This window comes from Dermochelys coriacea, chromosome 2 (genome assembly GCF_009764565.3).
Source record: "Dermochelys coriacea isolate rDerCor1 chromosome 2, rDerCor1.pri.v4, whole genome shotgun sequence".
NCBI classification, from domain to species: domain Eukaryota; kingdom Metazoa; phylum Chordata; order Testudines; family Dermochelyidae; genus Dermochelys; species Dermochelys coriacea.
The window spans coordinates 183,015,029-183,038,063 of NC_050069.1; the positions used below are offsets into that span (position 1 = coordinate 183,015,029).

The following is a 23,035-nucleotide window of genomic DNA, read 5'->3' on the forward strand; positions in this document are numbered from 1 at the left end:
ACTCTGTTATTACACTGCCCCTTCCTCACTGGAATATTAGACTGCTCGCTGGCCTGAAATTGATCAAGGATGGATCCTCTAGCCGCAAATTCTGAGTCAACTGCCTGTTCAGCCCCAAGCGCAGAGAGGGGGCGGGCTGGGCTGCAGAAGGGCTGAGTGTGTGTTTAGATGTCCAGGGTTTGTTGGCTGGCTTCTTCCACTTCCCATCCCAGGAGGGAACAAGCAAGTCCATGAGCCTCTCTAGTTTCATACAGGGGAGAGAGAGAGGCGGGGTGCGGGGCGGGGGAGGGGGGGCGCAGCCCCCTCCAGCCTGACTCCACCCTCAGCGGGAGCCTTGCACCAGCTCGGGCGCCACTGTCGTGGGGGAGGAGGGAGGAGAGGCGCCGAAAGCCAGCGGCTCCTCCGGGAACAGCAGCGAAATGCAAACTCTCCGCTCCGCTTCCCAAGCGCCGGCCCGCTCCAGCTGTGGCGGCGAGGAGGGAGAGGACGACTAGGGCTGACAAAGGGCCCGAACCAGGAGGGCGGGTGTGCAGCGGCTTGTCCTCTGGTTCCAGGCCGGGGGGGCTGGGCCGCCGCCGAAAGAGACAAGCGAGAGCCACTCCTCCCCCTGCTCTCCGGGACACGGACAAACTTCTGCTGCGCAGAGCCAGGGCGCGCGGGGCCCAGGGCGGCGAGCCAGGCTGCCGGCGGACAAGCCCCGCGGCTGCCGGAGCAGCGCGGGAGCCGCAGCTGGGGCGAGCGAGCTGGGACGTGGCCTTCGCCCCTGGGTCGCTTGGAAAGCAGCGGAGCGGGGAGAGGCGTGCGCCTGCCTGCCCCAGCGGCGGGGAGGTCCCCCGCACCTGGCCGGGTTCTCGCCCTTCGGCCATGGGCTCGGTCACCTCCGCTCTCAGCAGGTCCCGCAACACGGTGGTGCAGCTGAGCTCGGAGCCGGGAGCCGCGCAGGAGGCGCGCAGCAGCAGCGTCCAGGGCCGCGGCAAACTTCGGGGCGTCAAGGGCCGCAGGCGGCACAAATGGGCGCCCCCCGCAGCGCCCGCCAGCCCCGCGCTGGCCCCGGGCGCCTGGGTGGCAGGCGGCGAGGAGCGGCGGGAGCTGGCCGCGGTGCTGAAGTGCCCCAAGGCGGAGCCGCGCGCGGGCAGCTTGCCATTGCCCCCGAGCCCCAGCCGCAGTGCCAGTGAGTATCAGCGGGGGGGGGGGGGGGGGGGGGGGGGGGTGTGTGTTTGTGTTTCCTCCTCTTACCTGCCCTAGGCGCTACCCCTTCCTGCGCGGCCTCGACCCTCAGCCCTTACTGAGGCAAAACTTCCTCTGCAGTCTAGGGGACTTTCCTCTGGGCAAGGACTGAGGGCCCGAGCCAGCTCCCCCTGGGGGCTTTCCATTGGCCTGAAAGGAGCTGTATCAGGCCCTGGGGGAGGAGCGGGTGGGAATCTGACGCTGCCCTATCGTTAGTTATTCTTTTTTAAAACTAATGCATTTAATTGAATTTCTTAAGTAAGTCTGCACCCATACCAGAGAATCCTGAGGTGCAGAGTGAGGGTCCAGAGAACACCGATCACATATTTGTAGAAAACAGTTTGCATTACAAGCGAAGAACTATCTTCAAAGTCCTACCTATTTTATGTAAGGGACTTAAGAGATTTAAAAAACAAACAGACAAAAAAACCTGAACAGTTGCTCTAGAATACACACCTGTCCTAAAAGGATAATGCTGTGGGAATAAGGGTTATTGCAGGATAGCAAGCCATATAAAATTATGTATTGCCTTTCAGTTTTCTCACCTTGTCTTTCAAGTGTGGACTCAGGATGAGGAAGGATTTTGGTAGATACTGGGAATTTCTTCACTATAAGAGTTAATGCCTTTTTGGAAATGTTTCTAATGTCAGCACTTATTCAGCTAGCATTTCTCATGCTGTGAGTCAGTATTGTGTGTGTGCCTGCATAACATGTATTTCCAGTACAGTCCTCCAGTTTCAGAAGAATGCACTCTTTTGTTTGGGAAAGATTCAAAATTATTTTTTAAATATATTGATAAATAATAAAACATAGGACAGGATCCTACACTGGTTAAAATGATGAGGGAGGGCATAGATACATGAATATGGAAGGAAAATTTACATACACAGACAAGTGAATGTCCTATTTCCCATCCTGTTTATCACCTGCTGCCTCAGATGAATATCTCCAGTTACATCAGAAGGTATTCAGTTGTAACGCTTTAAGAAAATGTCCACTGTGTACCTCTCTTGGGGCTAAATTCTATTCTCAATTATACTAATGTAAATTCTCTATGCACTTTAGCTGGGGTTAAACTCTGATCTCATTTATACCACTGTACATTTAGAGCAGAGGTGCGCAAACTACTGCCCACGGACAATGTTCCCTCTAAGTTTTGACAAGCCGTGTGCACAAAAAATTTCTTGTGTGCAAATTATTGTTCTTCTGTGCAAATTTTAGTGCACGTGGTGTTTCACCATGTGCGCGGGGTTCAGGATCTGTGTGCATGTGCACATGCACACAGCTTAGAGGAAACAGTGCCCGCAGGCCACATCTAGCCTGCGGGACCGTCCTGCCCAGCCCCTGGGCTAGCCCCCAGCCCCTCCCCTACTGTCCCCCCTCACCTGCAGCCACGCTATGCGCGGGCAGCACTCTGGGCAGCGGGGCTGGGAGGGGGCGGGAAGTGGGAGGGGGTGGATAGAGTGATTCATATGTTGTGGACTTCAGATACTTTAAAATCTTGTTATCTGTAGCCTTGGTCATGAGCAACCACTCTCATTTCAGATTGTGTGCGTGGGAGTGCTGTGTTAGGCTTGGAAGTATCAATCACTAGTGTGACTTGCGGTTTAACGTTTTCGCTCATATAGAGATATTAGGATATCTTTCATAGTGTGTGAGTCAGCCATACATTCTGGATCTAAATATTTACCTGTCTTACTGATCTCAGCACTGGTGTGACCCCACTTCAATAGTTTGATATGCTTAATACATCCTGCACATTTGTCCCAGGCACATGTGCAAAAATCAGCTGATCAGTGTCAAACAAAATATAAAAAAGACTCAAAACTCTGCAATTATGTTGTAAAGAAACATAATTGAATGAAATAATTAAACCTTGAGGTAATTGCTTAGTTAAATAAGTGGGTTTACGCCATATTCCAAAGCTGATTTTGTTCCATTGATGTTAGTGGAAAGATTCCCCTTGATTTCAGTAGGAGTTGGTCTGGGCCTATTTGCATAAATGTTAAGGATTCAGTTGTGGCATATACCCATAAGTCAATGCTGGAAGGGTGTGAAGGCTCATTATCTCCACAGGACCTCTGGGAGTCATGTCTGAAATGGTTGCAATGGTGCCTAGTCCTCTGGAGAATGTGGATGCAGGAGGGGAAATGGGTTGTATTTCTTGCTCTCTCCCTTCCTGTAGATCAGAGAAAGGGCCTGGCACAATGTGATCCTAAAAATTACATGTGTTGAAAACATAAAATTGTTCAGCCATTTAAAAAAATTGTTTTGCTCTTATTCCAGTGGAAATTTCCCTGGTTTCTGATGGTTCCTACTTACTTAAGGGCCCAGTCCCCTGATCCTTACTAAGTCATGTTGCTTGAATAGGTACTTCAAGAGCAGGCCTTTTGACTGCAGGCAGAGTATAAATTTACAGCCTGATAGATGAATGAGTTAGAATATGTATTATAAGAAAGTTTAACTTATCTCTAACCATTGTAATGAATTTTCTATAGCAAGACTTCAGATAACATAGAAAATGGTTGATACAATGCACCAATCCCTACACCATATGACATACTGGCTACTTGTGAAGCAGAGTGCAACTTATAGGATAGTCTTAGACATAGTATTATCCAAAGTCATGTGGATAGTCAACATGGGCCTGTTTCTTGACCTTTTTATACTGGTTTTATGATAGTGTAACTCCACTGAAGTCAGTGGAGTTGTTGCAGCATAAACTGCTATATAAGTGTGAAGGATCAGGTCTTATTTTTTGTGACAGACCAGTTTTATGTGTTCACATTTTGAGGAAAAGAAAAACCTGATGAAGGATTGAGTGGAGACAAAAACAAAACTAGATTATGCCATGTGGGGTACAGTTGTACTTTATTAAGATGGAGCTCATTAATCTACAGATGTTTTTTAACTCACACAAAAAATAGCAAGGATTTAGAACTTTGTGATGAGGACTCATGTTGTTTAGACTTTATTACTTTTTCAGAATATTCCACAGTAGGTTTAGCTGAACATTATGAAATATCACAAAAATGCAATGATCACAGTACATTTTGTGATGCGGTACCCTTGATTTCTGTGTGTGTGTTTATTCACTTAGGGTAAGATTGTGTTTGGTGTTTGTGTCTGGGCAAAGATGATGAAGGGCTCAATCTTCTTCTTAGCTTGTGCACAACATGCCTCAGGTGGCACGTTACCAGGATTGATCACTGAATTTGGTCTGCTGGTTGGATCATTAGCTTCCCTGGGTCAGGCTGGTTACTGATGGGGAGTGCAACATGAACGTTGATCCATTCCCCCCCAGAGGGCTCAATGCCCTGTACCGTCTTTGCCCCTGCACAGGTGCCATACGCAGTTCCATCCTTACACTCAGAGAGCCTTGTCGTTAGAGAGGGTCTATTGTAGTCATCTTTTATTTCATATTATTTCTATGGTTGTGGGAGTAAAACAAGGACAGGCTTTTGCTAGACCAATAAAAAAGTCGTTATGGAAATTTCAGAGTTCTTGAGAGTATATCATCTGTAGTTCATGTGTGGTCAAAAAGTGATGTATTTGCATTGGATACATTTTAAAAGAGTTGAGTTGAGTATAACAAAATAAATGATGGATAACTATTGAACACACTTTTAAGTAAAGATGTACCTGTACTAAAATAACTGATACCTATCCAAAATCCCAACCCTACAAATGCTAATACATGTGAATACTTTATACTGAACTCAAAGTTACTCACATGCTTATGTGTTTGTATGTCTGGGACCTAAATTAGCAAGATTACAGGGTAATAGGAAAGAAACTAACTATTCTTTTGGGGACAAATTCTACTCTGGTGTAAACAGACACAACTCCAGTTGTCTTCTGTAAGGGTTTTATTATGCAAATACACCGAGGAGGAGAAAGAAAGTAGAAAGGAGAAGTAATGGCCTAATTCTGATGTCACAATCTTATCGCTCACCAATGAGCTGCTCATAGGGCTGCAGCACAGGAGCGAAATAGGTGAGACAAGGAGAAGAAAGGACAAGAGGAGGGAGGTGGAAGACATTTTTAATGGCAGAATTTCAGCCCCTGACCCTTGAGACACCCACTGATGTCACTATCCCTACCAACTGCCAATGAGCTGCTGAAAGAATGATTTACTTCCAGTGTCACTGAGAGAGCAGAAGGGGAAGAGAGAAAGAAGGGAGAAAAACAGGAGGAAGGGAGAGGAGAGATGAAGGGGGGAGGAATCAGATGGGATGTTAACCTATGAGTATTCACAAATACGAATTTATAGATTGTACTTGCAATATATTTTCAATATATCAATTAAAATAGTTTAAAATGGTAAGGATTTAGTTTGATTTTATTTTAGAGAAATTGAAGCGTTTTGCCCTGTGAACTTTCATGTCCTTGCTTTATTAATGACCATTCAGCTAGACAACTGTCAGTCCTTATATTTCACACATTCTTTCTAGTAGATTATTATAATTTATTAGGGCTGTCGATGAATCGCAGTTAGCGTACGCGATTAACTCAAAAAGTTAATCATGATTAAAAAATTTAATTGCCATTAATCGCAGTTTTAATTGTACTGTTAAATAATAGAATACCAGTTGAAATTTATTAAATATTTTGGATGGTTTGCTACATTTTCAAATATTGATTCCTATTACAACATAGAATACAAAGTGTACAGTGTTCACTTTATATTTTTATTTTTGATTACAAATATTTGCACTGTAAAAATGATAAACAAAAGAAATAGTATTATTCAATTCACCTCATACAAGTACTGTAGAATGATCTCTTTATTGTGAAAGTGCAAGTTACAAATATAGATTTTTTTTGTTACATAACTAAAGTCAAAAACAAAACAATTTAAAACTTTAGAGCCTATGAGTCCACTCAGTCCTATTTCTTGTTCAGCCAGTCACAAAGAGAAACAAGTTTGTTTACCTTTACAGGAGATAATACTGCACGCTTCTTATTTACAATGTCACCTGAAAGTGAGAACAGGCATTCACATGCACTTTTGTAGTCGGCATTGCAAGGTATTTACGTGCCAGATATGCTAAACATTTGTATGCCTCTTCAAGCTTCGGCCACCATTCCAGAGGATAAGCTTCCATGCTGATGATGCTTGTTAAAAAAAAATGCATTAATTACTTAGTGATTGAACTCCTTGGGGGGAGAATTGTATGTCTCCTGTTCTGTATTACCCACATTCTGCCATATATTTCATGTTATAGCAGACTTGGATGATGATCCAACACATGTTGATCATTTTAAGAACACTTTCATTGCAGATTTGACAAAAAGCAAAGAAGGTCCCAATGTGAGATTTCTAAAGATTTCTACAGCACTCGACCCAGCATTTAAGAATCTGAGGTGCCTTCCAAAATATGAGAGGGACAAGGTGTGGAGCATGCTTTCAAAAGTCTTAAAAGAGCAAAATTCTGATGCGGAAACTACAGAATCTTAACCGCCAAAAAAGAAAATCAACCTTCTGTAGGTGGCATCTGACTCAGATGATGAGAATGAACATGCATCAGTCCTCACTACTTTGGATCGTTATCAAGCACAACCTGTCATCAGCCTGGATGCATGTCCTCTGGAATGGTGGTTGAAGCATGAAGGGACATATGAATCTTTAGCACATCTGGCATGTAAATATCTTGCAACACCAGCTACAACAGTGCCATGCAAACACCTGTTCTCACTTTCAGGTGACATTATAAACAAGAAGCTGGCAACATTATCTCCTGCAAATGTAACAAAACCTGTTTGCCTGAGCTATTGACTGAACAAGAAGTAGGACTGAGTGGACTTGTAAGTTCTAAAGTTTTATATTGTTTTGTTTTTGAATGCAGGTTTTTTGTACATTATTCTACATTTGTAAGTTCAACTTTCATGATAAAAAGATTGTGCTACAGTACTTGCATTAGGTGAATTGAAAAATACTATTTCTTTTGCTTTTTACAGTGCAAATATTTGTAATCAAAAATAAATATAAAGTGAGCACTGTACACTTTGTATTCTGTGTTGTAATTGAAATCAATATATTTGAAAATGTAGAAAACATCCAAAATATTTAAATAAACGGTTTTCTATTATTGTTTAACAGCGCGATTAATCGTGCAATTAATCACGATTAATTTTTTAATCTTGTGATACATTTTTTAAATTTTTAACAGTCCTATAATTTATCTAATTTTTTTCCTGCATCTATGATAACTTTTTGAAGCATCCAGAATTGTATCCTAGAATGAAGTCTGCAGACAGTGAATGACTTCTGGCAATACCATGGGTACAAAAATAATTCAAAGTAAATTTGTATTAATTACTTAGAAATGATGTCTTAGTGCTCTGTAGTGTATGCTGTTTATGGAGAAAGGAATAATTTAGGAGGCAATGTTTATATTAAGCAAGTGAGATGTATGTCTCTAAACTGGGCTCCTGAGGGTTATTTATGGTTAAGAGCATGAAGGGCTGGTAAAATTCATTCATTACTGGCAGGCAGTCTGAACACTGCTCCAAAATATGAAGTGTCAGAGTAGAATTTCTTTCATTTGGCTGCTGATATTTTACATCAAATAATTAGTGTGCTGATTTTAGTAGACACATGGCTAAGATGTCACAAGAAGATAAGCAATTGAGTAACGGGCATGATTTCAATATGGTGAGATCTGGCTTTTTCAAGAATAGGTGGGGGCATGCTGCCAAAATGTTAACATGGGGCTCTCAAAAAATGTTCAACTTAGTCAGTGATACATGTGCCACTCTGCTGGGGTTTGTATGGGGTTAGGACATGTAAATGCATTTACCAGTTTCATCCTGGTCCTTAATAGATGCTTGCCATTGTCATAGAATCACCACATAATTTGTCTCATTTGGAAGAAAATCTCTGCTCCACAGAGTTCAAAAGGTTGTTGCAGGTCAGGAACTGGGTACAACTATACATTAGCAAATCTGTATGTGGAAGTACTATGGGCCAAATTAAGTTGCTGGGCTGCAGCTAAAGTGTACCTCTGTGTGTAAATTAAACACCCTCCTAATTTTCCATCAGCTCGTCTACCCAAACTGCTTCTACTCTACCTGCTTCCCTGATTATACTGTATGACATCATCTACCTCCTCACCTGAGGTTGGATCCAACTCCCAGTCTGTCCTGTGTTTGATCAAATCAGGAAGAGCAGTCAGGTAGGGAGCATGTACAGGGAATAAATAGGAGATAGTTTTCAGTATCACAAAGAATGGGTGAGACAGGACTCCTTCCAAGCAAAATCTGAGTCCAGTTTCCCAGTTACCAGACTAACATCTCTAGCAGATGCACTCATGATGCTCCAAAATATAGAAAACTCTTAGAATGTTATCCACCTTGGACTTGGCCAGGTTTACAAAGGTGACATAAACAAAATGAAAAATTTTGGAGCCTCATCACAAGAATATTGGGAAAATTTTATATTTCATACCAGAAATAAAAGAATTTGGGGGAGTCTGAGTCCCCATTCTTCCCCCTTCATATGAGCTGGGATCTGGGGGTCCTTCTCTTTTGTGTGTGGGTTTGGGTGTCTGAGACTTTCTCTCTGCCATCCATATGAGCCGGAATCTGGGGGTCTTAGCACCTCCTGATCCCACCCCCCATCTCAGCCAGCATCTCTTTGCTTATCTGGGGGGGAGGGATCGAGCCTCTCGCCCTGCCTTCCTATGTGTGAGCCAGGATCTGGGAGGCCCTGCCCCCCTAGGGGTCTGTATCCTCTCTCTGCCCCATCATGTGCTATCTGGGATACTATTTGCTGTATGGAGGGGGAGAGGAGAACACCTGCTGTGATGAATGGAGCAGTCACACCTCTCCAAGTTATTGTGTTGGGCTGTATACCTCTCCATAGGGTGTTCTCATTCATCTGAGAACATCTCCTTGAGATGAATGGGCCACTTCACACCTCTCTGAGCCTGCTGTGTTGCAGGTGGATGTGTAGAGCCTCTTTCCCATACAGTAGGACCAGATTTAGGGCAGGGAAGGATTCTGCCTCTCCATTCTCCCATCCCTTCCTATCTCCATCTGGTACATGCAGTCCTCACAGTCCCACCAGCTTCCCTCTTCTCCATGGACCCTCCAAGCTTATGAGGGTATTGGAGTGGTGAGGAGGAGGGCAGACCTGGCATGTGTATGTGGTGTTGGCTCAAAGCAGCGTATGTGTGTGAAAGGGAGAGTTAGAACAGTGGAGTGTGTGGGGTGGTCACAGAAATGGGCATGATGGAGGGAATGTGAGAGGAACTGGAGCAGTGCTGGGGGAAATCTGAGCAGTTGGAGGAACTATGGAAGTTGGAGTTGTGAGGGAGAGGGAATGTGTGTGTGTGTATGTGTGTGTGTGTGTGTGTGTGCTGGAACAGTGCAGGGTAGAGTTGGGAAGAGGTCAGAGCTGTGCAGTGGGTGATGTTGGGGTGGCTTTCTCTCTGCCCCACAAAACTCCTCACAACCATGCCCCCTTTGTTTGACCAACCCACCAAAAGCTTCCCCTTTGATTTCATGCTAGTCCCTGACTGTTCCTTTCTCCTCTCCCAAGGTCCTCAACCTTCAGGTCCCATGCTGTCAGCTGCCTCTTCATAGGGAGAGGGGAGAACCAGACTCCACAGGATAGGCAGAGACATGAGATGATGCAGGGGCAGTGAAGGATGAACAGGCAGCCAGTGCATTCTGTGGCTGGGGTAATCATTGCCATGGAGCCGGAGGTAGTGGAGAGGAGAGTAGGGCTGTGGTAAGTGAGGGTGCTGAGAAATTATTTTTTAAAAACCAAGGAAATTAAGTACATCCCAAACTGTGTTCACACAGAGTTACGGTTGTCCAGTGGGGCCTTGTACCCTTCTAGAATATGGAAAGTGGTTAAACTTAAACCTCTGAAAACTAGGAAATATAAAGTTAAGGTATATGCCACCCCACAATGCAACCTTAACTCTGCTCTCTTTAAGTGATGCTCCAACATGCCAATAACACACGTACACATAAATTCTCCCCTCACAGATGCTATGGAACACTTTGGGAAGGCAAAATTTGGTGTAACACCAGGCCCCTGGGTGGGTTGTTGGCATCATGGATTGAATCTGGGAACTCTGGGTCTCAAAATGCTTGAGCCTCTGCTGCTGTAGCAGGCTCAACCCTCTGAGCGGCCTAGCCACCACCAAAAGGGAACAGAGCACCATGCTGAGCTGGCAGGCATTAAGTTAGATTTAGGTGAGGCATAGCAAACAGGAGCTTCCTACACCTCGCCTACACAGCCTACATCACCCAAACCACCCTAGAATTGCTAAATTTTACCACTCTTCACCCTTGGCCAGATGTCCAGAAACATTGCCTTCACTTACCCCTCTGTAAACCCTTGAGACAACCACTCTGTATGCCACCAGATTGCTGGCAATACCCATGGCAAGAAGACCCCCTACACTGCTATGGACACAACCTAAATATTTAGAAATTCCATGCTAAAATGTGGCATATATGATCCCTCAAGGTACACATGCACCATCTTCATATCACAGTCACCACTCTGTCACGTTGCTCCAACTAATCCCTTCAGTATTCAATACAGGTACACCTAACACTGTGAATGTAGCTGGAGTGCATGCAGATAAATGCTGGAATCAATATCTGTAGAACTTAACAAAATGAATGCCATGTTCTATTAGCCCTTGACAGACCTCCCAACAGTCCCAGATATTGAGGGACTGTCCCATTTTGATCCACAAAATCCCTGTCTCGATTGAAGAAGCTCCTGTCCCTCAAGGCTGGCTGGACTTGGCTCCATGTTCCAGGCTTTGCAACCTGGTCCCTGGTGCACAGGGTTGCACTGCTACTCATGTTTGGCCTGCTCCCCTGATGGGGTGGAGGAGGCAGGTCACATTTGAATAAGTCTCCTGTTCAAAGCTACAAAAGGAAAATCTGCTCACATTCCATAGAAAAATGATCCAGTTGTGGCCTATGAGTATCCAGATATTTTCTTTTCATGCTCCTTTGGTTTTGTGAAACATGGTTGGTTAGATAAACATTATGCAATCACCCAAATTTCAGTAGCTCCACACAGAACATAAATGGAGCATATAAAAGTCAAGCAGTACTTGAAAGGAAAGTAGGAACATTATGAGCCAGATTCTGTAGAGACTTATGTTGCACCTGCTGAATGTGCATGTGCAACCATTTTGTGTGCAAAGTCCAAACTTGTGCATGCAAATCAGTATTTACGAGCATAAGTGTTTGCATTCTTCACTGAAGGACATCTTTTCAATCATTTTATTATTTTATTTTAATTTAAAATTATTTATTAAAAAGAAAAAGCTCCTGGCATGCCAGGGGAACATAATTGCTGTTGCCCTTATGGAGACGTAGTGTATAGCTACCTGGTATAGAGTAACTTCTTTTGCAATTCCTCTGGTCTGCTAGTGATGCAAGTGAACAAGAAAACAGTGCTTATCATCAGCTCCTTATACCCTCCCACTCACCTGTGCACTTTTGCAGCACCTGGCAACAGTCAGACTTAGAGAGAGAGGGTTCATGAGCAGCAGAGTGTGGATTTACTCTGTCCTTATTGGCTTTTCAAGCTGCAGCTTTTAATAATTCAAATGAAATTATTAAATCACATGCAGGAAATTGCTGACATAGTTCTCTGTCTAGTTTTTCCATTAACTCCTCTTCCTTCTTTATATTACTGTGCTCATTTTGGTCTGTGTGTCCATGTCACTATGTATAAATTATGCATGTTAGAAGTATGTATAAATGTATGTTAGAAGTTGTTATTGCTAATCGTATTTGCCTATCCAGGGTATAATTACATGAAAGCCCGACTGTCTCTTTTAGAGAATAAGAGATGACTAGAAGTTATTGTTCTGATCTATAATTATGTGCTCATTCTATTGCCGTGGGCCTTGAAGGGAACTTGATAGTTATTATTAACTGTAAGTGTGAATACATATAGCAGCACCAATCTCAACTGCAGCTGTTCTGTAATTGCCAATACAATACGTCACTGAGTCCTCCCCCAGTTCACTTTCCTCATGGTTTTCTTCTTGTTCACAGAGCTATTTGCATATTTAAGCCTACATTCTACTCTCATGTCCTGTATATATTGGTCCAAATCTTGGCCTCTGGCTCTGCCTATTTTGGGCTGCTCCAGTGGCTGAAAAGTTGCCCTAATAAGGATTCACATGACATAGGCTGGACCCAGGGATTTGGCTCATTGGCTTTTGGTGCCATTTATGTCAGAGTGCCACAAAAACAATGGTGTGGGCAGAAGGGGATCTTGTATAGTAGTTTCATACAGTATTCTCCCAACACCACAGTTTTCTGTGCAAGCTTCTGGGGTTCTTTTAAAGGTTCCACATAGAATATATCTTGTGTAGAACTTGCAGTTTGTAGATGTGCATTAATTATGTAAAGAAAGAGCAAGTATTTCCCGATGACCTCATAATAATAAAATAATATAAGTAATACTTTGCAGTTGCACTCTGGATTTACACTGGGTTAACTGAGATGAGAATCTGGCCCCTTTGTCTTAGGGTGAAATTCACTCCTCTGCTGAAGGCCGTTGCAAGGCCTATGCATCCCTTAAATTCCACTGAAACCCTATTTTAAGGATTAAGTGGAGTTTAAGTAGCGCATAGGCCTAGTGCTGCCCCTAACAGAGGGTTGAAATTCACATTCATGAGCTTGATTGAACTCAAGCACCTATCAGAGTCAGACTCAAACTGATAGTTTTTCTAATGTTTGGAAAGTGTGAGTGGTACAAAACATATCTTCTGTAGATGCAAATGTTTTCTTGAAAATGCTGATGCATGTCCAGAATGCTTACATATTGAGCCTTTTTAAACACTTCCTATTAAAGTTATTTCCAGAATCAGAACAGAATTCAGTTGTCAAATGAGTAGCATCCCTTTACTGAAAGCAAATAAAACTCAAGACAGACTTCCGAAAACGTAAGCATTGCTGATGCAAGATGAAAAGTACATCTGATAAAAATGTCACAGCTATAGTAAGACTGCAGCATCAGTACTAATAGCAGCTCTTAGACCACAAACTTGCAGATCAAAATCTTCTATCAGAACAAAAATTTGGGCTTTCGGTTTCAATCTAATCTTATCAACTCCATTTGCTGTATGGTATTAAAAAGTTATTTTACTAAAGCTTCTGAATAAAACCATCTAAAGGGAATTACAAATGGAAGTTACAGTTGCTTTGGATGTTTTTAGTATTTACAGGCAGCTTTCTCAGAGCAAAATTCCAATTTTATCTTTTTCAGCATTCTTAAAAATAAAAATATAAATAAAAGGGCAATAGGAATCCATAAATCTGAATATTTTTCTCAGGGGAAAGAAGAAATTCTGTAACAAGCATGTCTTATTTCTGGATTAGGCATTCTGTCTCTCTCTCTTTTATCCCAAAGCGGCTTTACCTAGATAAGGGGAGCACTATAGCATGGGTTGTTCCTCCATTAAGCGTATGATGTCCTGCCATCTAGTCAATGGTCGGCCGTTAGGTCAGACTGACCTTGGTTGTGTTTGTATTATTTTTTTATGATTCTATCATTTGTTTGTCTTCTGCGATACCCCCACTGTGGTAATTTTTTAAATTGTAGCCAACCCCATATACTGAGTTTACATCTAATAGCTTGTCCACATGGCCCCACAGTGTGGATTACAGGGATGTGAATTGCAGAATTCACTAAAGTGTTGCACTGTAATGGGACTATGTTAATATGAACTAAGTGTCTTTAAAAGCGGCAAAGAGTCCTGTGGCACCTTATAGACTAGCAGATGTATTGGAGCATAAGCTTTTGTGGGTGAATACCCACTTCGTCAGATGATGCATGCAGATGTGGGTATTCACCCACAAAAGCTTATGCTCCAATACGTTGGTTAGTCTATAAGGTGCCACAGGACTCTTTGCTGCTTTTACAGATCCAGACTAACCCGGCTACCCCTCTGATACATAAATATCTTTAGTTTCCACTAGTAAGGCAACTGCAGCACAGGACTTCAGTGCACACGGCAGTTCATCTCCCCATAGTCTGCACTGCAGGACTGTAGAAAAGCCCTTACTCTCCTTCGAATTTCTTCATTTGTCTTAAAATCATTTAACGTTATACCTGCTATCTTCCGAAGAACTCTTATCTCTATTGCTTCCAGCCTTCTGATGTCTTCAGTTCAATGCAGCTGCTTCCAGACCATACCGTAATCCTGTTAGTACATCAGCCTGATACATTTTCACTTTGGTACCAAATGTAATGTTTTTATCAGTCCATAATTTCATCAGTTTCTATGCAGCACTTGTTGCTAAGGTACATTGCCTTCTAACGGCATACTTGATGGAACAGTCAGCACTGATCCAGTTTCCTCGGTACACGTAAGATTTTACTTGTTCTACGACTTCTCCGCAGCTGCATTTCAACCCTTTATCTATTGTCCCTTTTCCCAGATGCAACCACTTTGTCATCTTGGCATTTGTTATAAGTCCAAGATGAGTACACCAATTTTCCAAGGTAGAAAAGAGTATCATCATTAATTCAAATGGGCTTACTGTTTGTATGATGACATCAGGATAAGCTAAGGAGTTTAACTCTAGATCATCCACTGTCATGCTCTCCAACTTATCTAACGTTCTTAATGTTCAGTTTAAGAACATGATGAAAAGTGATGGTGATTCCATGTCTCCTTGTCTTACATCAAACTTTGACTTGAACCAGTTGCCGCTAATTCTTACGGCATTGCAAGAGTCTTTATGTGAAGCTTTAATAATTGCAATTATCTTCTCTGGAACTCCATATGATTTGGCTGCTTTCCATAATGATTCCCTCCAAACTGAACCAAATGTTGACACTTCAGGCAAGTCTGTCTAGGAGAAGGAAAACTCTGATTTCAAATCCAAGCAGTCCAAGCTTGCTAGTCATGGAAGGTAAGCAGACTAGGGTGGAACTGCTGATACCTGTTTCTAACAGGCCAGCAGGCTGTGACATGGCAGGCAGGAGGTGCTGGGAGGGAGGGGAAGGAGCTAATCCTAAAAGCTGCCAGTGGGTGCACCCACTGAGCACCCATGAGATGGATAGAGTGGATTGGCCTTACAGGCTGTTACATCCAAAACTCACTTGTTGTAGGAAACCAAACTGATTTCTATGGATTTCGATCCAGGCCTATCGGGCCTAACAAATGGAAATGGTCATGGATTTCAAATAACAGCTAAATGTATTACATGTATTGAGAGCTGGAATGTTAGAACTCTGTTTGCTCCAGGCCAGACTGAGCTAGTAGTGGCAGAATTAAGGAACTTACAAGTTTCCCTTCACTTCCATACAGGAGACATGTTGGCTGGTTACAGGATAGTTGAAAATTACACTTTACTTTACTCCAGATAGTGAAGTGGACAAGCGAAGCATAGCATTGGGGTTGCTATAGCAGTGGATAAGAGAACAGTTACTTCAGTGAACAGCTGGAAACTAGTGTCTGTGCAGATTGTTGCAGCAAGGTTTACTACTGTCTACAATAAACTATGCATAACTGTGAACTGCTGTTACATATTGTGATAAGGTATACAAACCCCACACAGGGCCAAAAGAGGTTAAAGGAAAGTCCTGGGCCCAGGTAGCCCAGCCCCTCTGGCCCTGCTCAGCGTGCTCCAACTGGAGAAAGGGTTGAAAAGAGAGCAACCCAGCTCAGAGGGAGGAGGCTGTGGGGGATGACAGACCTACCCTGAAGGCTCCTGACAAGGGCACAGGAGAAGCCTCCCAGAAAAAAATAAGACTAAATGCTGAGCCCAGTTGGGGCTGATGGTTGGGTTTCTTTTTATTTTTCTTTTCACCTTATCTTGGACTGGAATCTTAGAGAAGAAAGAATCAGTAGGAAGTGACCATTCCCAGGCACTGTTGACCCTCCAAGGGCCCTGAGTTGGAGCATGGTGGAGTGAGCAGGCCCTAGCTCCCCCACTATTGCCCCTTCCACAGGAGGGACCCAGACCTCCTGTCCACCTCACTGCACCTCTGATAAAGGAAGGAGTAGGACTGCATGACCTACCCACTGGGAAGTGGCACAAACCACTAGGCCACCTAACCCTCCAAAGACCCTAAATGGGATAACATTTAATAGTGAAAAGTCATGCATTTAGGGACTATCAACAAGAATTTTTGCTATAAGTTGGGGATGTATCAGTTGGAAGTGACAGAGGAGGAGAAAAACCTTGGTGTATTGGTTGATCACAGGACGACTCTCAGCCCATAGTGATGCGGCTGTGAAAAAGGCTAATGCAGTTTTAGGATGAATCAAGTGAGGTATTTCCAATAGAGACAGGGAAGTGTTAGTACCATTGTACAAGGCACTGGTGAGACCTCGTCTGGAGTACTATGTGCAATTCTGGTCTCCCATGTTTAAGAAAGATGAATTCAAACTGGAGCAGGTGCAGAGAAGGGCTACTAGGATGATCTGAGAAATGGAAAACCTACTTTATAAGAGGAGACTCAAAAAGCTTGGCTTGTTTAGTCTAACCAAAAGAAGGCTGAGAGGAGATATGATTGCTGTCTATAAATACATCAGAGGGATAAATATCAGGGAAGGAGAGGAGTTTTTTAAGTTAAGCACCAATGTGGACACAAGAACTAATAACTATAAACTGGCCATTAACAAGTTTTGGCTTGAAATTAGATGAAGGTTTTTAACCATCAGAGGAATGAAGTTCTGGAACAGCCTTCCAAGGGGAAGAATGAGGACAAAAAACCTAACTTGTTTCAAGACTAAACTTGATAAGTTTGTGGAGGTATGATGAGACTGCCTACGGTAATGGGACACTAGGTGGGGAGGGTTCTGAGTTACTACAGTAGATTATTTCCCAGGTGTCTGGCTGGTGGGTCTTGCCCACATGCTCAGGTCTAACTGATATCCATATTTGGGGTCAGGAAGGAATTTTTCCCCAGGTCAGTGCTGGGCCCAGGTAACCCTTCCCCTCTGGCCCTGCTGAGCGTGCTCCAACTGGAGAAAGGGTTGAAAAGAGAGCAACCCAGCTCAGAGGGAGGGAGCTGTGTCTACCCTGAAGGCTCCTGACAAGGGCACAGGAGAAGCCTCCCAGAGAAAATAAGACTAAATGGTCAGGTTGGCAAAGACCCTGGGGTTTTTTTTGCTTTCCTCTGCAGCATGAGGCATGGGTCGCTTGCAGGTTTAAACTACTGTAAATGATGGATTATCTGTAACTTGAAGTTTTTAAATCAGGTTTTTAAATCAGGATTTGAGGTTAGGAGTCTATTATAGGGGTGTGTGGGTGAGGTTTTATGATCTGCAAAGTGCAGGAGGTCAGACTAGATGATCATGATGGTCCTATGAGACTCCATTACACGCACCAACAGAAAAAAACATAAGAGGAAGAGGATGGATTTTGTCAACAACTGGATAGCACTGTAGATGAGATTCCTGATTATGATATGATTCTGATAATGTAAGATATGAATGCAAAAATTGGTAATGGACATGGAAAGCAAATGACTCATGTAGGATCACACAGCTCTGGGACAGCAAATGATAATTGGGAAAGGTTAAGAACTTGCTGTGAGATGCACAATCTGATTAAGGTGGTACTTGGTTTCCTCACAAAGACATGCACGAGGTTATATGGAACTCACCGGATAGTCAAACGAAAAACCATATTAATCACATTATTATCAGAAAAAAGGCCTAATTGGTCACTGTTGGATATTAGAATATATAATAGAGCGGAGTGTGGCAGTGATCATGAACTACTAATGGGAAAGATTAAGTTTCAGTCCAAGACAAAGATGGGTACGACTGGAGTCAAAATTGATATTGGTAAGTTAAGAGATAGCTCTGTGAGGAAGACATACAAGGTGATGGTTGGAGGGTGTTTTCAGGCCTTTAATTTGTGATGATAAAATCTCACTACAGATCAGATAAGAAATATTCAAGGAAACAATACAAAACACAGTGAAGGAAGTTATTGGAAGGCATAAGCAAACAAAGAAAAGCTGGACAAGCAATGCAACAAGAACTTTACAGGAAAAATGTAAACAAGCCAAGATAGCTGGGAAAACTGAAAAAGCATTACATGAAATGGTGAAGAAATCACAAAGGCTGGACAAACAAAAGTTTTGGAAAGCAAAAGACTGTTGAAGACTGTTATCAGAGCTTTTTTTCTCAAGACTAAACATGCCCAGTTCTTTAAATCTTTCCTCATAAGTCAGGTTTTCTAAATCTTTTATCATTTTTGTTGTTCCCCTCTGGACTGCCTCCAGTGTATCCACATCTTTCCTAAAGAGTGGTGGCCAAAACTCAGTACTCCAGCTGAGGCCTCAGCAATGCTAAATAGAGAGGGACAATTGTCTTTCATGTCTTAAATACAGCACTCCTATTAATACGTCCCAGAATGATATTAGGCTTTTACGTATCTGTTTCACAATGTTGACTTATATTCAGTTTGTGGTCCACTCTAACCCTCAGATCCTTTACTCTAGTACTAACACCTAGCCTACCCCATTTTGTAGTTATGCATTTGATTTTTCCTTCCTAAATGAAGTGCTTTGCGCTTGTCTTTTGAAGGTCATTTTGAATTCTAATCCTGTCCTCCAAAGTGCTTGCAACCATTCCCAGATTGATGTCATCTGTTAATTTTATAAGCATATTCTCCACTCCATTATACAAGTTATAAATGAAAATATTGACCAGTACCAGACCCAGGACTGACCCCTGCAGGACCCCACTAGATATGCCCTACCAGTTTGTCAGTGAGCCATTGATAACTACTGTCTGAATATGTCTTTCAACCAGTTGTGCACTCACCTTATAGCTAAAAGGTGGGTGAGGTAATATCTTTTATTGGACTATTTTCTATTGGTGAGAGAGAAAAGCTTTTGAGCCACACAGAGCTCTTCTTCAGGTCTGGGGAAGGACCTCCCAGCATCACAGCAAATGCAAGGTAGAACAGATTGTTTAGCTTGTTGGTCCAATAAAAGATATTACCTCGTCTCTCTAATATCCTGGGACTGACATGGCTACCACTATACTGCACCCAGCTTATAGTAATTCATCTAGGCTGCATTTCCCTAGTTTGCTTATGAGAATGTCATGTGGCACTGGGTCAAAAGCCTTACTAAAATCAAGATGCTTTCCACTAGCCCAGTAACCCTGTTGAAGAAGGAAATTAGGTTGGTTTGGCACAATTTGTTCTTGACAAATACAGCCTGGCTATTCTTTATAACCTCATTATCCTCTAGGTGCTTAAAAACTTGAAAGTTAAATAATTTTTCCCCAGTATCTTTCAAGGTATAAAAGTTAGACTGACTGATCTATAATTTCCTGGGTCCACTTTGTTCCCCTTTTTAAGGGTAGGTGTTTGCCCTTTGGGCTTATGGGACCTCACCTGTCCTCCATGAGTTCTGAAAGATAATTGCTACTGAGATTACTTCCTTCAGTAACCTGTGATAAATTTCATCAGGCCTTGCTGACTTGAATACATCTAGGTAGATAGATATTCTTTAATCTGTTTTTACCTAATTTTGGCTTGTGTTCCTTCCCCCCTTGTTGTTAATGTTATGTTGAGTGTCTAGTCACCATTTACCTTTTTAGTAAAAAGTGAAGCAAAATAGGCATTAAATTCCTCAGCCTTCTTGATGTCATCAGTTATTAGCTCTCCTTTTGCACTAAGTAGAGGACCTACACTTTCCTTCCTCTTTCTCTTGTTCTTAATGTATTTAAAGAATCTCTTCTTATTGCCTTTTATGTCCCTGGCCAGGTGTAACTCATTTTGTGCCTTAGCCTTTCTGATTTTGTCTCTACATGCTTGTGTTATTCTTTTGTACTTCTCCTTAGCAATTTGTTCATGGGGTTTCCACTTTTTGTAGGATTTCTTTTTGATTTTCAGGTCATTAAAGAGTTCCTGTTGGAGCCATATTGGCTTCTTATTATGCTTCCTATCTTTCCTTCACATCAGGATAGTTTTCAATTGTGCCTTAATATTAATCTTCTAGAGAAACAGCCAGTTCTCCTTTTTCCCTTTGATTTCTTCCCATAGTACCCTACCTATCAGTTCTCTGAGTTTCTTAAAGTCTGCTTTTTTAAAGTCTGTTATCCTTATTCTGCTGCTTTCCCTCCTTCCTTTCCATAGAATCACTAAATCTATCATTTCATTATCATTTTCTCCCAAATTGTCTTCCATCTTCAGGTTCACCACCAATTCCTCCTTGCTGGTCAGAATCAAATCTAAAATCTGATCCCCCTCATTACTTCCTCCACTTTCTTTAGCAAAAAGTTGTCACCAATACATTTCAAGAACATATAGGAGATGATATGTTTTGATGTCTTACTTTTACAACAGATGTCTGGGTAGTTAAAGACCCCCATTACTACCAGATCTTGTGTTTTGGGTATTTCTGTTATTTGTTCTAGAAGTTCCTCATCCACCTCTTCTTCTTGATTTGGTGGCCTCTCTAGAAGACCATGATGTCACCCCTATTTTTTTGCCCTTTTGTCTTTACTGAGACACTTTCATCTGGTCTACTTCTCACCTCCTTCTGGACCTCAGAACAAGTGTATATATTTTTGATGTGTAATGCAACATGCTCTCCATTTTTATCCTGTGTGTTTTTCCTGAACAAGCCATACTCCTCTATACCAATATTCCATCTGTGATGCCAATTAAGTCATAAATTAGCTCATGGACTAATACTTCCAGTTTTTCCTGTTTATTCCCTATACTCCTTGGATTTGTGGATTTGTAGACACTTAAGATGTTTAACAGATTCACCCATTGATTTCCCTCTTGTTGCTCCTATGACTCTATTGTAATTTGCCATGCCCCCTCCAATATCTGTTCAAGTCACCCTTTTTTATGCTTACCTGTAGGCTTTTGTCACTTTCCAATTTTGAACCTAGGTTAAAGGCCTCCTGACTAGGTTGGTGAATCAATGAGTAAAGATGCTTTTCCCTTTCTTGGTCAGGTAGACCTCATCTCTTCCCAGCAGACCTTCTTCCTGGAACAGCATCCCATGGTCAAGGAATCTGAAGTCCTCACCTTTTACCTGCTTCCTGAGGGATTCTACCAACAGACACTTCTCGCATCCCGTGGCTCCCCTTTCCTGGCTTTCGTTGGTATGGCCATGCAGACCACATTCCCAGCAAGTGAAGACCAGGTCTGGATGCCTGTCTGACGTACATGTGTGTGTGTGTGTGTCCGTCCACAGGTGCAGGCAGAGGAAGAGCTAGCAATAGTGCTGGCGACACACTGTTTTCCTCCCGTAGGGGGGTTCTTCCTTGTAGAATACTTGCAGGTTAAGGACAGGAAAAAAAACCACACACACAACCTTACTTCCTTGCCATCCTCTGCTGGCAAACTCAGCTGGCTAACTCCCTTAGTCTCCCAGCTGCCTTTGTCACACCAGCCACTGGGAGACTGGGTGCTTTTCTGAAGTAAACAGATATTTTTGTTAGGTGATTTTTGATGGTGGTGGTGGACACACCATCAAAGCAGCTCTTTCCCCAGGATCTCTTTCCCTGGTAACTTTCTGTTGTGGACTGGGAAAGGTTGCCCTTTTTATAGCAATCTTTTTCTCAACGTGCCTTTCAGGTTGTCAGAACCAGGCAGCTACAATGTCTGGCTTTCAATTTGCAGCTACTGTCTGCATCTCTCTCTCTCTTCCTCTTCCAGCTGGTAGATACCTGTTATGTTTCTCTGAATCACAATTCCTTCCCTGGGGTGAAATCCTGGTCACACTGAAATCAGTGGGAATTTCGACATTGAATTCAAGTGTTGCCAGGAGGATTTCACCTCTTATCTCTTCCTGGGACAGTGCAGCTACATGCTGCTCTTGTGATGGGTTGAGAATAAATCCTCAATCTAGACTTTAAAAACTGGGAACTCCATAGTGTCCACGTGGATTCAAAGTGAAAGAACAATTTTCTGAATACTAAAATGGTGGCATTTACGGAAAGTTTGATAGATTAAATAATCTTTTACATTAAATGGCAGAGAAATTCTATAACAAATTAACCTGTGCAATACACATTGTCACTAACAAATTGTGCAATCTTGTTCTGCTCTCATCCATATACTTTGCGGCAAGAGACTGGAATGCTTAATACTCTTTTATGAAAACACTACACTAAGCCAATAGGCATCTTAGCCCTGGTCTACACCTAAAATGTAGGTTAACATAAGTATGTTGCTCAGGAGTTTGAAAAATTCACAGTACTGTATTTTTCACTCCATGCATCTGATGAAGTGGGTTTTAGCCCTCAAAAACTTATGCCCAAATAAATTTGTTAGTCTCTAAGGTGCCACAAGGATTCCTTGTTGTTTTTGAAAATTAATGTGGTCATCACTTGTACAGCAGCTACAGTTCTCTTGTAGTTTAGCAATTTAACTCCCATCTTCTTGATCATCATCAACAGTAAGAATAACATCTGAACATGACTGGTAAAGTAACTAGCAATTTAATAATGTACCATTATTTCATATTGATACCACAGCAACAACAGCAACAACAGCAACAAATGAATTAGAGGCAATAAGATCTTAAAGTCTTAATGTGGCCGACTGAGTAGGAAAAATAATAATTGCAACAGCAAAACTTAATTCCTCCAGGCAGGCTTGCCACCATGATCTCAGCAATGCTCTTCCTTCGTCAGCTGAGGTGGATGCTTGACTGTGAAGATTCTGTTTTGTGAAGATTCTGTTTTGTGTAGAAGTGTCTAGGGTTACATCTTTGTCAACTCAGTGCAATGGAATAATTATACAAAGTTTGGAGCTGGAGAAAAACAGAACAATTAAAATTAATAAATTAATTAATAATTAATAATTA

The 23,035-nt window shown here is 42.4% G+C and overlaps 1 protein-coding gene across 3 annotated transcripts in view; it reads left to right on the plus strand.

Moving 5' to 3' along the window:
* Positions 1 to 816: 816 nt before the first annotated feature.
* PDE1C (phosphodiesterase 1C) overlaps positions 817 to 23,035 on the plus strand; it is a 541,496-nt gene continuing 519,277 nt past the window's right edge. For 2 of the 3 annotated variants that reach the window (XM_043508789.1, XM_038392424.2), the window contains exon 1: positions 817 to 1,171. In XM_043508789.1, the coding sequence (XP_043364724.1) occupies positions 865 to 1,171 (307 nt within the window). In that variant the 5' untranslated portion in view covers positions 817 to 864. The remainder of the gene's footprint in view (positions 1,172 to 23,035) is intronic. The other variant, XM_043508790.1, reaches the window with a different exon arrangement.